This window comes from Archocentrus centrarchus, chromosome 9 (genome assembly GCF_007364275.1).
Source record: "Archocentrus centrarchus isolate MPI-CPG fArcCen1 chromosome 9, fArcCen1, whole genome shotgun sequence".
NCBI lineage: Eukaryota > Metazoa > Chordata > Actinopteri > Cichliformes > Cichlidae > Archocentrus > Archocentrus centrarchus.
In genome coordinates this window covers 6074612-6089269 of record NC_044354.1, presented here as the reverse complement: position 1 = coordinate 6089269, position 14658 = coordinate 6074612, and the positions used below count along the sequence as shown (strand labels likewise).

Below are 14658 nucleotides of genomic sequence, written 5' to 3'. Positions count from 1 at the left end.
GTGGATATACTGAATAAAGGATGCTGAATATGAAGCTGCCAGGCAGGAGGATAAGAGGAAGATCTAAGAGGAGATTCATGCATGTAGTGACAGAGGGTTGGTGTGACAGACAAAATAAAATAAAAGCCCTAAAATATGGTACTATTCAAGGAAGGATTCCTCTGTATCCGCCACAGATACAGACAATATCCTGACGAATGCGCACCAGATCGTTGACGGATACATTTTGGAGATTTCTTCATAAACGGACAAGATTGGACCCTGAAATATCCAAACTCTGAATGAACATCCATTACATATCTGGATGATATCCTGATAATATCCATTTGAACATCTGTGACAGATCAGATCTTCCTGTATTCTCTGAAAGAAACATTATAGATACCTGGCAGATCCGACTTTGTGGATCAGTCCGGAGCATTCCAGATTTTTCCGGATACAGGCCCTTTTTGTCCAATGAGAAAAAGGGTAAGATGAAATTAGACGATTGGCTGCGGTGACCCCGGAAGGTGTACAATTAATGTGTGATCTATCAATGATGTGTCCATCTACATTATAGATTAGTCACTGAAATTACCTGTATTGTATGGATTATATGTAATACAGGTCAAAGTGCCAACCTGTGCATGTAATGAGCCTATGAGTGGTAAAGTTTTAACAGACTTTCTTTGATTTGTTAAAGAAATTAAAATGTTTTACATTGTTCAGTAGTGTTACACAGTAGCTTGCAGCACTGGCTGGAAACACAGAGATTTGTAAAACTGCAACCAGCAATATTTGCATAAATTAGAGTCAAGCAGTATAGGCCTACTAAATAACTTCCTGGAGTGTAATTTTCATCTTTACCGCTACAGGATGACTGCTGGCATGAAAACTGATCCTGAGCCCATGGCACAGTAATTTCAGTCAAGGAGAAGTACCTAACAATAACTTGTATTCATCCCCTCCCTCCCTCCCCCCCAAACATTTTTTGCATTTTGGATGTCATAGAATTTGCTGGACCCAACCCACAGAACTTTGAAGTACACAATGGCCATCTTGATCCCAGCTGACAACAGGATACGATTTTCATTCAAAAATAAAATAACTTTATTTGATGTTATTAATCCATCAATCCAATTCTGGGCTACCATACCATATCGTGAAAGATGGAGTATACCCTGGATAGGGTACCTGCCTCAGAAAACCAGACACACCTATTGGTAATTTACAATCACCAATTAACCAAACCCCACTCCGGAGTGCCCGGAGAGAACTCACAAGGAGGGAACGTACTAACTCAGTACTGCGTTCAGAAAGACTAATCTTCTGCAATAGAAATGAGGTCGGCGCCGCACACATTACGTGCCCTGAAATGTAAATGATTTTGAAGGGAAATTTGTTTCAAACAAACCACAAACCGACAGCTTATTGTCGGAATGTTTTGACTTTTACATATTTCAAACACAAAATTTCCCATTCCCACCCCTCCACGCACGGACTCATTTTCACTGATGATTAGGTTAGAAAGCTTGTTGAGCATAACATAATATTTAAATATATTTTTTCAGTTGCGTACAACTTGCTGCTCACAATACACAATGATGATGAAAGCAGAGGGTCACTGACTGAAGTGAAAAAGATGCCGTTTCAGCTTCTTGGGGAATAAAACGCTTTGAAACAGCGGCAGTATTCACGTATATACGTCATCCATACAGAAACACATTTTCTGAGGAAAGATGAGTGCATGTGCTTGATTATATAGTAATTATTCAAAGGTGGGGCGCAAGTCACGAGCCCTGATTTCGAAGTTGGTGGAAAGGAAAGGGGAAGGGGCTGCGGCGGAGGGGTACAAACTGCACGTCCAGCTGAATTCATTGATAGCTCTGAGAAAACAATAAGAAAAAAAAATCAGGGCAGGAGCTGAAAATCTGTAAACGTGAAGTCATCCGTTACAATAAGTGAGGACGGGTTTTTAAGACTGCCCATATCCTTACAAGGCTCAGGGAGGTGATGGTTTGGCTCACTAGTAGTTAAAGTGGACTAGTTTTCTTAGCGGAGGTGCGGAGTTTTTGATTCAGGACTGGCGTAAGGGGGGCTACTGAATGGGAGCAGTCACTGGATTCGTGTGATACCAACGCAAGCCACCCAGACTTCCTACTACTGCCCATCAGTTTGACTTTTGGGGCATTTAGGACACATAAAGAAGAACACCGCCTCTATCCTCTTGTTGTCCCCTTCCCCTTTCCTTCCTCACGGGCTCTTCAGGCAGAGAAACCCTCCAGAAATGGCTCAGATACTGCCGATACGATTTCAGGAGCATCTGCAGGTAAGCGGACGTAGAAAAGCCCCAAATTTAATTTCAGCTCCTTTCTTTTACCCCTACTCCTCGCCCTTGTGGGTCCGCACACGCACAGCACATGTCGCATTTAAATGGAATCTGGGAAAGGGCTGCGGGGTGGTGCTCAATATAGCTACAGGCCTAGTTCTCTCCTGCCGGGCAGATGATGACTTGTAAAAATTGAACAGTCAGATTGTACACAGCCCCAATGCGGACCGGTGTGTGTGTGTGTGTGTGTGCGTGTGTGCGTGTGCGTGTGTGCGTGTGTGTAGGGGATACGCCGCAGTTTTTTCCGTGTAAGTTACCAACGCCGCTGTCATTTTCACTGCGGTGTTTTGACACTTTGTGACAACTGAGCTCAGCTGTTCGTGGCTACGTTGTATCTGAGAGCTGAATGGCACTTGTTCTCAATCTTTGTTGCTACCATGTTGTTGTCATGTCCTGCAGCCAAATACTCCCACTTCCAAGAGCAAAAATCCCACTGAATGCTCTAAATGTCCAGATTTTTTGCGCACAGATGGGCGCAACTGATAAAATCAACCATAATGTATTGATGTAATAACCTGAAACTGTGCGGTTAGAATGTAGGTGTATAGGAGGAGGTAAAACCATTTATTTTTGCACTCAGTCACTAGTTAAACAAGTTCAGAAAACTGCCTGGCTTAGTTGTAATGAAGCCTGGAAGAGCAGAAACTCATTATTTGATCGATATCTTTCCATGACCAAAACCCTACATGAAATCCAGTTCCATATTGCAGCATCAATATTATATTGATTTAATGTGTCTCCAAGCTGGTGGTTTTTTTTCCTCCTCATGTCAGGGAGCATCTGTACAGCTTCAAAGTAATCTGCATCAGTATATCAGAGAAACTCGAGCCCTACAAGCTTTGCCTGGCAATATCGTGGTGGGGGGGGAAAAAAACCACCACAAATGCCCCTTTTTAGTCAATGACAAGAAAGGAAAACAAGCAGCCAGTGATTTAGTCGTCTGCGGGGGACACCCCCCCCCCCACTGGTACGAACTTTTAATCGCTGTCCCGTAGCAGCCCCAGTGCTTGGGGTCTTGCAGCCATAAGAGAAACTTTGTGACGCACCCCTCCACCTCCCTTGGTCTGTAGCCTGTTGTTATGGTAACAGCAGGCAGTGAAATGGCCTTTCAGTAGAAAAAAAAATAAAAGCTCAGAGTCCCAACCCCCCTTCTCTCTCCCTCTGCTCCCTTCCTCTGGCCAGTAGCCCCACTTTCTCAGCCAAAGATCCTTTATCCACCAAAAAAACAAACAAAAAAAAAAAAAAACTGCTGGCCAAAAGAGCCTGCAGCCTAGCAGGCTCTTCTCCTCACTGACAGGAGTGGTACACTGCTGCTCACTGATGGAGCACAGTGCAGTACCTGGCAATGTCTGGTTATTAGTTCAGATTGCTCACGATGGCACAGACCTTTCCCTTTATGCATCCCTTTAGAAAATCAGGCCTTGAGATAGTGATAAGCAGCACGGAGCTTTATGTTTCACCTCTGCTGTGAAATCCCAGCTCTGCTACAGTCGTATCTCCCTGTGAGCCTAGGTGGCTCCAGCAGAGTGAAAAATGCTTGGAATTCACAAACCCAGGACTTTGGGCCTCAAGTTGTTTAGCTTTTTTTTTTTTTTTTTTTTTTTTCCTTGGCCTGGTATTTACAGCTCAGTGTCTGCAGTCTGGGCCGGGGTTCAGGAGTGTAACATGGATTTAGGTTTGTGATGAGGTACCAGCTTGTTGAACTAGCAGTTGCATAAGATACAGAGTACAGCAAATGCCAAAATATCTTGATCATTCCAGTTCAAACAGCTAAATGAACATTAAAAAAAAAAAATCGCTCTTAACATTACTCTATTTAGCGCAGACTTGTAGGATGAAACCCTAAGAGTTGGGATTTCTTATTTCATACCAGCTATAGATTGACTGCCTACCTCACACTGTCTCTAAGCCGTGTGGTAAATTCTCTTTAGTTTGCTTTATGATTCAAGAACCACACTGCACGAGCATGTCACAATCAGTCATTAAATCAGTGCACTAATTGGTGGTTCAGAGTTAGGTTCCGTGGATTATGATGGAGGCAAGATGAGGGACTGGGAATGGTCTGGTGAATTATGAAGGTGCCAAATTGAGAGTCATTTACAGCTTATGTGGCTCTGCTGCTGGCTGTCAGTGCAGCAGCCTACGTACTGTAGCAGCTTGTGTAAGTGAAAAGATTTCCTACAGCTCGAGGTGCCTGAAAATTGTCCTGTAGAGCTAAACCGGGCGAGCTGAACCTGCTGTATTTGTGCTGATGAAAAGGCACCGGGACGTCAAACCACCGGACGTGTTTGATAGACTAGTGAGGTAAGCAGGCCCCGTTTAAGCCTGGCAAATTACATCAGGATAGGAAGCAGGATGACAGAACAGTTTAAGCAGGTCTAACAGAACACATCTGTGACCACAGCAGTGGCTGGCAGGGACAAGGCTGAATGCCTGTGTTCAGTCACCGGAATTCAATCATGAATGCATTGAAAGAGCAGTCATCCACACATACAACACTCACATTGTGTCTTTCTGTAATTTTAAAGGGGTCGTGAACTGTGAAATTTGGAATAACTACAAGTGCAGATTATTCTACAACCTACCCTAGAATCTTGGTGAAAAATATCTGTGGCCTCTTCACTATATAGGACTCCTTGCAAGTTGAATTATTAATAGAATCCATTGCTAATATAAAATTGCAATTAGAGCAGCTTTAAGGTGTATATAAAATATATAGGGCCAGTTCATAACGACAGTGATCTCACGGCACTTTATACTGGAAATTTATAGAACACTACCGAATTGAGAGAGAACCCAAACCAATCTGACCACCCCATATTAGCAAGCACTTGGCGACCGTGGGAAGGAAGAACTCCTGTTAACAGAAAGAAACCTCTGGCAGAACCAGGCTCAGGGAAGGGCAGCCATCTGCTGCAACTGGTTAGGGGATGAAGGGAAAAAAGGGAAGAATCATGGACAAAACACAAACTATGATTTCCTAAAATAAAAGCTGCATACTTCTTGCTAGGTAAATCAAGAGGTAGTGAGCTTACCCCCCCCCCCCCTCCCTTTTTTTTTTTTTTTTTTGGCTGCATTCTTCAGTTTAAATCTGCTTGTGTAATCTCTTCATGAGCCCAAACCCATCAGCTGCTAATGCAACGTGTCAGTGCCTCAGCAACATGTCAACCCAGTCTATGACTCATCAAATACCGTCAATGCTGCATCATCGGTGAAGTTCTCCTGCCTTTTGTTACTGCGGTATTAATGTCTTAATGCTTTGTGTTTATTATCACAGCTGTGTAGGGAAGATTGCTTACAGGAGTCTGTGGTGTATCACTGGTTAGTAGTTTATGGGTGACTGGAGACAGTGGGTGGGATTTTAGTTTGGCATAGTCAACTAAGAATCAGCTGGGGGGTGTTCTTACTCCACCCTGAATTGTACTATAAAATGCCAGAGGCCTGCATTACTGGAAGGACACTGAACTAGCTTCCTAGCTCTCAGTCATTGTTCTTCATTTCTCGTAAGAGGCACATACATCACTCTGGGTTCTCTTATTTGCATTGGTTCTCTCCTAACACCCACCCTCCATTCGTTTCTAGCAGGATGTTAGTCTGTGTCTTGAGAGCCTCCTTTCACTCCTAGCCTTATCTTCTCCTCCATTATCTTTATTGTAACTTCCTCCCCTCTGCTTCCAGTGATAGTTTTGGCAGTCTTGAAGAGATGCAGCATATGGCCCCAATCCTCCCTCAGGGCTTCTCTGTGGCCTTTACAAGATGCCTTAAACAATGAAAATGGTGCAAGCTACAATAAGGTCTTATTTTCACCCTTTATTATTTAATCTTTAGGACAATAAAAATTCAGAAATGCCTACCACATTTTTTTGTTTTAAATACGTTGTTCCACGGTTAACAGACATGAAAACATAAATAATATTTTTAACTTGTGGAATTGTCTGTATTGTAACATTACAGAATCAACTTTTAACTGAAGCATGTCATACAAAGGGAATTGTTACATTCACTTACAGCTCCATATTTTTATTCTTGGACTTTACTGAAAGCAGGAGGCTACGGTCCATACGGACCAGAACCTCCCGCCATAAGAACAGTTTCTTCCCCTCCGCTGTTGGACTCATGAACAATTACCCTAAGACTGTTACCACCACCCTCCACAAACGCTGATGACCCTATGTCTATGCACCTGTCTGATTGCACTGATGTACATATTAGTGGAATATAGTCTACATTCTTTTATCTTTTAATTAGTCTCTGCACTGTATATTTTGTAATTTTGTAATATTGTGCTATAGTTATAGCTCTAATATCTCTGTATATTTGCAATTTGTATACTTGTATATTGTCTTATAGTTTTTATACTTATTTGTTTTTTTTCTGTAAGCACGAAGTACCGCAGCAATTTCCTAATGCTGTGAACCTGTTCACCCATATGGCAATAAAAACCTTCTGATTCTGATTACTACAGGAGCTTTGCATGATTCAGAGTTCACAGTAGTCCTTAATGATCTTATAATGGACCCTGGTGCAACCCTAAAGGTCATCCACTGTCTGAAACAAGCTGGTTTAACTCCCTTCCTCTACCTTTAAACCAATCTTGAGCGAACAATCAAGATGCATTTGAAGAGCAGACTTTCACCGGTAATTCAGAGGGTTTAACAAAAGCATTGCATTAACTGTTTAAGAATTACCGTCATTTTTTAACTTTTCACTGGAACGCTCAGTATGAGGTTCAAAGTGATGATGATACAAGTGAAGGTGGCTATCATTAGGCTGAAAAAAACAAAATAAACTGATTGGAGGCACAGCAAAAACTTTAAGAGCTGCCAAATCAACAGTCGATGAAAATACCGACCAGCTCAGCAGCACCAGAGAAGAAAACTAAAACCTATGATCACTGAATTATTTCCTTGGTTAAGAAAAGCATTTCACAGCATCTAACCAAGTCAAGAACACGCTTAAGGAGGTAGGCATGTCAGTGTTAAGATTTACAATCAAAAGACAGGAACTTCAAACAGATAAAACCAAGATCAACTTGTACCAGATTTATGGGATGAGAAAAGTATGGAGGAGGAGGCTCACGATCCGAAGCATACCACATTATTTGTCAAACACGGTGGAGGCAATGTTATGTTATGGGCATGCATGGCTGCAAGTGGAACTGGGTCACTAGTGTTTATTGATGATGTGAGTGCTGATAGAAAGCAGCAGGATGAATTCTGAAGTGTACAGGGCTATACTCTGCTCAGATTCAGTCAAATGCAACAAAACTGATGGGGCGGTGCTTCACAGTGCAAATGCATAATGACCCAAAGCATACTGCAAAGGTAACCCAAGAGCTTCTCAAGCAGAGAAATGGGATATTTTTCAGTGGCCAACCCAACAGAGGATGATTTTCAGTTATTAAATACAACACTGAAGGCAGAAAGACCCACAAAAAGCATCAACTGAAGGTGGCTGCATTAAAGGCCTAGCAGAGCATCTCAAGGATGGAAATGGTTTCAATTCAGTGAATGTCAAATTTTTGTAAAACCCCCGAAATACAGCTGAAAAATCTGCACTTCACATCTTGATTGATATAAATTCCACCGTGGTTGGTGTGGAAAAACTACAACAATTGTGTAACTGGCCAACAAATCATATTAGGTCTACTTTAAACAGCAAGGGTGCTTTCTGTACTGTAGGTCTTAAACAAAAATCAACAAAAACCTAAAAGAGGCTTAAAGAGGGCAAAAACTAGCAACAGTAGTGTTTGGTGATAATTGCATGTGGTTTTGTTGCTGAAAGTGACTCTGTTAACATGAAAATATACAGTAAGCGTAGGCTATACTGATAAATGAAACCCTATAAAATACTCTATCCTGGATATCGTTAATTAAACAGAATTTTTATTTACTTGAAAGCAGCTTCTCTTATTGAAACCCTCTCTGTCCTCCACAGGCTGCAGACTGCTACATCCTTCCTGTTTTGTAGATAACATGATTTAAATGGCTCAGCGGTCATGATTTGTTTTCTTGCTCTATCGGCCAACTGCGAGATAGTACAGTCCTTGTGATGAGCGTAAGGATTCCTTTCCGCTTGCCTCAGACTGCATAATGCAGTCAGTTCAGTCATCAGAGGGAGAGTGCATGTTTCTGTCTGTCCTCTCAGTTCAGTTAGTTTCACAATGTGCACAGTAATTCCTCTGTTCAGTTTAACTGGAGTTTTTCATGTTTGTTAGTTTTGACACTGCACAAATTTATGTGCTGTTTTCTGACTTCTTCTCATTAGGAAAGTAAATACGCTGAATAATGAATTTAATTCACTGGTGGTGCTTTTATTAAAATGTTCTAATTTATTCTTGGTTTCAGTGAATCTGCTTTGTATTTTTTTTTTAAATGGTAATTAAAGTTATTCACAGCCAGCTGCTTAAAAATGGATAATTAAATGCATTGTCAAGGTTCAAGCAGGTATTATTGAAATGAAGTAATATGTACTTTTTAGGTACACCTGAGATGTGCTGATGGGTGCAGTTACAGCACTGCTATTTAAAAAAAAAAAAACAAAACATTGTCATTAAAATTAGCTCCCAAATGCCTTCAGGAAATTATTAGCAGCTTGTGTAAAATAAAGCTCTGTTTAGTTAACATCCAGTTGTCTGCTGTGTGCCCCTGGCTCCATGTACCACCGACCAGACCTCCTGTATGGGAAAACGACCTTTAAAAGTATCCCTGGAAAACTTGAGCAGACCTGCTGCTATTTTAATCAAATCCCTGTTTTGATCCAGTGCTCACCCCCCCCCCCCCCCACCCCCCCGCCCACCAACTTTACTGTGTTGAATGCAATGATTTGCAGTTCTCATAAATCCATGTTTTATTCACAACAGAACAGAAAACATATCAAATGTTTAGAGTGAGAAAAGAAAAATATTATCTGCTATGAATTTGATGTCAGGAACGCATCTCAGAAAAGTTGGGACAGGGCCATGCTTACCCCTGCACAGTGTCCCTGCTTCTGTTAACAACAGTCTGTCAACATCTGGGAACCGAGGAGAGCAAATGCTGGAAGACCAATGTTATCCCATTTCTTGTCTGGTATGGGATTCTAGGTGCTCAACAGGCCTGTTTTTGTTTTGTTTTTTTTTGGCATATTTTTCATTTCATCATGTGCCAAATGTTTTCTACAGGTGAAAGGTCTGGACTGCATGCACCCAAACTATTCAACTATGTAGCTTTGGTGTTTTAATAGAAGCACTATTTAGTTAATGTTGTCTTGCTGAAATATTCAAGGCTTTACCTGAAAAAGACCTCGTCTGGATGGGAGCATATGTTGCTTTAAAACCTGCACATACCTTTCAACACTGATGGTGCCAATTCCATAGGCACTAATGCACCCCCATACCATCAGAGATTCAGGCTTTTGAACTGGGTGGTGATAACAAAAAAAAAATCGGATTGTGCCTCTTCTTTAGTCTGGAGGATGCAGCGTCCATGTTTTCCAAAAAGAATGTCAAATTTTGATTTGTCTGATTGCAGAACAGTTTTCCATTTCGCGTCAGTTCATTTTAAATGAGCTTTGGCCTAGAGAAGTTGGCAGCATTTCTGAATCATGTTCATATATGGCTACTTCTTTGCATGATCAAGCTTGGCACAGCATAGTGAACTGCGTTCAGACAGTGATTTCTGGAAGTGCTCCTGAACCCATGCAGTCATTTCCATGAGACAATAATGCCTATTGTTTAATGACGTGACACTCAAGGCCCCGAAGATCACAGTCATCCAATAATAGCCTTTTTACCCTTGCATACAGAGATTTCTCCAGATAATTTTAGTATTTTGATGGTTTTGTGTACTTTATATAATGGTTTAGCCACCTCTTAAAAATGTACTTATCTGCCTCCAGCTGTATTATAGTGCACTTTTACTGAAAATTATACTATACTACTGTAATGTAAACTAGGGTCACATACATGTAATTGGGCTAGATGTTCTTAATGTTTTCTCAAAATGTGCTTTAGTTGCAGAACCTGGGTGTGAACCCAGCCAACATTGGCTTCAGCTATCTGACAATGGAGTCGGATAAGTTCATCTGCATCCGTGAGAAGGTGGGTGAGCAGAACCAGGTGGTGATTGTGGACATGTCCGACCCCACCAATCCAATCAGGAGGCCAATCTCTGCCGACAGTGCCATCATGAACCCCACCAGCAAAGTCATCGCCCTCAAAGGTATGATGGTGGCATATATAGCAACGACGCAACACATTCAAGCAGCGCTGGCTGAGAGATGAGAAATACTGTATTGTTGTGAGAAAAACAGTTGACTTTTATTATTGGTGGCTCTATATCAAGCGCTGAGGTTTTTATTATTGTTTAAAGTCCCAGAATGAAGCCTGCATGGCCTTGGAACTGTTTGTTTGTTTTTGGTTTTAACAGATTTAGCCATTCACTAGAAATGCTGTGGGAACGCCACAGCCATGCAAGGATTAATGCCTGTCAATGCTGTAAATATGCCGAGTGCATTCACTTCTATTACCCCAGTGTAGTAAATTGGTTGTGAAAATTGATTGCCTGTCACTGACTCTAACCCTTAGAGCACAAACCCAAGCGCTGATCAGGATGATTTGCTTATAATGCTTCTCTCTCTCTCTCTCTCTCCACCCCCACCCCCCCCCCCCCCCCCCCCCCCCCCCAACTCCCTCTGAGGACAGTACCTCCCTGTTTGCCCGTTTCCTTATGGTCTATCTTTGTCTTCTCATTCTTACCTGATTGACACTTTGCTTTTTCTCCTTTGCTTTCTGTCATTTCTCAGATGGTGAGTTGCTTTGTCTGTCTTACCTGTTTGCCATGCTGTTGTGATGATACACTGGCCATGTCTCTCTCATAAAAGCTTCCCCTGCATTCCTTTAAAGTATGCACATCTATTTTGACCACTAATCAATCAAAAGACAGATGGCTACAAGAAAGTCACCTCAACGTCACACTCATACCCTGGCCTAATCTTCTGCCATACACCCTACTTTTATGAGAATTACACATGTATTAGCATGACTTGTACGCTGGTAGTGTATGTGTGGTATGCATCATCAGATGTTACACAGTGAGAAGAGCTGGGGCACTGTGTGTGCGCCTTTGCGCGCTTGTGTGAGCGTGTGCAGGCAGCCACAATCGACGTTCAGATCTTTCCTTGCCACACATGAGGGATGCCATTTATGTGTCATAGAGGCTGTGTGTGCTGATGGTAGTGTGCAAGTTTGTACAGCAGCTCAAGTATTTCCCCGAGTCATGCATTACATCACTTGTTTGTTTTTTCATTAAGTTTATGGGTAAATGGAGGTTGTGTCTGTGCTTAGTCAGTTGGGACATTTTTTAAAAGCTGCCATCTGCTTTCTGTAGCCATAGGTCAGATCACTCAGTAAAGAGTAGTGCTTCCCTGGCCTATGAACAATGGCAAGCTGTTCAAATATAATCTTATTTTACGAGGTTTTGAATATTTGTGTCAGAAATCTCCCTTGGTTCCCCATTACAGTGGTGCTCACAGCATGGAACAGTAGTTACATTTAAAAAAAAAGAAATCATCAACTCTTGGCAGAAACTAGGTCTTCACTACTCAAAATAATCAAAAGAACATGCTATTAAAAGGTTTCCTCGCTGAATAAATAGTTTCAATTATAAGCAGTTCTATTTTTTTTTTCTAGCTAGTTTCAGTCAGACATGTTCATCTGGGGATCTGTGTGTTATTCAGAACAGCTATTTAAATTGCTGTTGACTTCTTTCTTGCCTCTTTTGTCTCACTTCTCCCCTTTGTTTCTTTACTGACACCTCAGCTGCCAAGACGCTGCAGATCTTCAACATTGAGATGAAGAGTAAGATGAAGGCTCACACCATGTCAGAGGAGGTCATGTTCTGGAAGTGGATATCTGTAAATACTGTGGCCTTGGTGACAGATACTGCCGTCTATCACTGGAGCATGGAGGGGGATTCCCAACCAACCAAAGTATTCGATCGGCATGCCAGTCTGGCCGGATGTCAGATCATTAATTACAGGACTGACGAACAACAGAAGTGGTTACTGCTGATAGGGATTTCTGCACAGGTATGAAAATACAGATGATATAAACATGTCTTTGAAAGGAATATTTATCTCTCTGATCCTTCTTTATAGCCTTATTGAACAAAAGGAATACTTTTTCTGAGGTTAAACTTTGTTCTCTTCACTGGGCTTGAAGTTTTACACTCACAAAGGTTTAAAACTGTTTTGGTGTCTGGAATAATTTTATGGGTTGCCAGTCCTTAATAACCATCGTCTTCACACAAATATGCAGAATCAAGATTTTTGGTGCCTGAAGCTTTCTGTTTGTAATCAGATTTCTACTGAATAATTATGTATGAACGCGGTTTGGTTGTATGCAGATAAACACTCAGTGTGGAGAGCAAAAGTGGAATTTACTGAAATACAATTTTGAAACCTTTAGCTATTGTGTGGTAACAATTTAGCTTTTTTTTGGGGGGGGGGGTACAGGAACCAGTAAACTTGGAAACTCATCGCTTCCCTGATTTTATCTTTTGCTGACTAAAGAGGAGGGTAAGAGCTCAAGATGTTATGTTGGTCAGTGAGGGTGCATAATGCCATAAAAACGCAATTTAGTGTTCATGAATGCATATGACACTTTCTGCTTACTCCACTTACAATGGCAAGAAATTCTAACAATGAAGTTTCCTGAAAATTTCTGTTGTAACCAACCTCTGAGAATTTAATCCTTCTCTTACACAAAGAGTCTGACGTTTTCTGGCAGTAAATTGGGCTCGTTCCTGGTGGGTGTTGGACTCTCAGGGCTGCCCTTTGTCACCGACAGAATTTCTAGGCGTAGCTGAAGGGCAGAAGGCTTCCACTTTGGTGGCCTCGGGATCTCATTTCTGCTTTTTGTGGATGATGTGGTCCTGTTGGCTTCTTCAGGTGGTGGCCACCGGAGCAGCTCACAGCAGAGTGTAAAGCGGCGGGGATGAGAATTGGCACCTCTGAGTCTGAGGCCGTGGTCCTTAGCTGGAAAAAGGTGGAGTGCCCGCTCTGGGTGAGGGATGAGTTGCTGCCTCAAGTGGAGGAGTTCAAGTGTCTTGGGGTTCTGTTCCTGAGTGAGAGGGCGAAAAGGGAGCAGGAGATCGACAGATTGGTGCTGCATCTGCAGTGACGTGGATGCTCATTGTGGTGAAGAGAGCTGAGCAGAAAAGCAAAGCTGTCGATTTACTGGTTGATGTACATCAATACCCTCACCCATGGTCATGAGCTTTTGGTAGCAATTAAAGAATGAGATTGCAGATACAAGTGGTGGAAATAAGTTTTCTCCAAAGGGTGGCTGGGCTCAGCTTTAGAGAGAGGGTGAGGAGTTTGGTCATTCGAGAGGGGCTCTGAGTAGAGTCACTACTACTCCACTTTGAAAGGAGACAGCTGAGGTGGTTCTGGTATCTGACTCGGATGCCTCCTGGATGTCTCCTGGAGCAGTATTTTGGATATTGCTATTACAGCGTGACCTCCTACCAGGAGGAGGTCACGCTGGAAAGCTTACATCTCTCAGCTGGCCTGAATGAGATGGAGGAGAGGGAGGTCTGTGCTTCTCTGCTTAGGTTGCTGCCATCTGCAGCCTGACCCCAGATAAGCAATAGAAAATAAATGGATGGATGTTTTTTTTTTTTTTTTTTGCTGACTTGCTGAGAATTCAATAAGAAGATTATTACCCTACTCTTGTGTCTGTTTTTAATATATGAATCTGGATTTAGAAGACTGTGAGCTCAGGGTAACATTAAGATTTGAAAAGTCTTTGACTTTGTCAGAGTGTGACCAGATAATGTATATATTTGAGTCAACTTGTTTATGAGTGTAGCTCCTGTCTAAATCAAACAAGCAAATAAGTGTATTTTCCAAAATTAAAAAAATTTTCCTTAACCCATACCCAACATCTATAAAATAACACGTCCCATTTGCTCACATACACAAACACACTGTCTTAAATTTAAACCTTTTTTGATTTGATGATTTTTTTATTTTCTCCACCATTGTTTTCATCTCTTTGTTGTGCAGCAAAACCGTGTGGTTGGAGCAATGCAGCTGTACTCTGTTGACAGGAAAGTGTCGCAGCCCATCGAGGGCCATGCTGCTGCCTTCGGGGAGTTCAAAGTGGAGGGAAATGCCAAACCTTCCACTCTCTTCTGTTTTGCTGTGCGCTCACAGGCTGGGGGAAAGGTGAAGGCCATTAAGATGTACCCATGATACTCTGTGTTTTTAGCTACTGAACAGACTGCTTTGAGGTGAACCAATGAGTA

General features: G+C 42.0%; 1 protein-coding gene across 1 annotated transcript in view; it reads left to right on the top strand.

Annotated features, from left to right (window-relative positions):
• Positions 1–2068: 2068 nt before the first annotated feature.
• cltcl1 (clathrin, heavy chain-like 1) overlaps positions 2069–14658 on the top strand; it is a 28320-nt gene continuing 15730 nt past the window's right edge. Inside the window, 4 exon segments of the mRNA XM_030737204.1 lie at positions 2069–2308; positions 10362–10569; positions 12168–12436; positions 14417–14578. Coding sequence (XP_030593064.1) covers positions 2267–2308; positions 10362–10569; positions 12168–12436; positions 14417–14578 — 681 coding nt within the window. The 5' untranslated portion in view covers positions 2069–2266.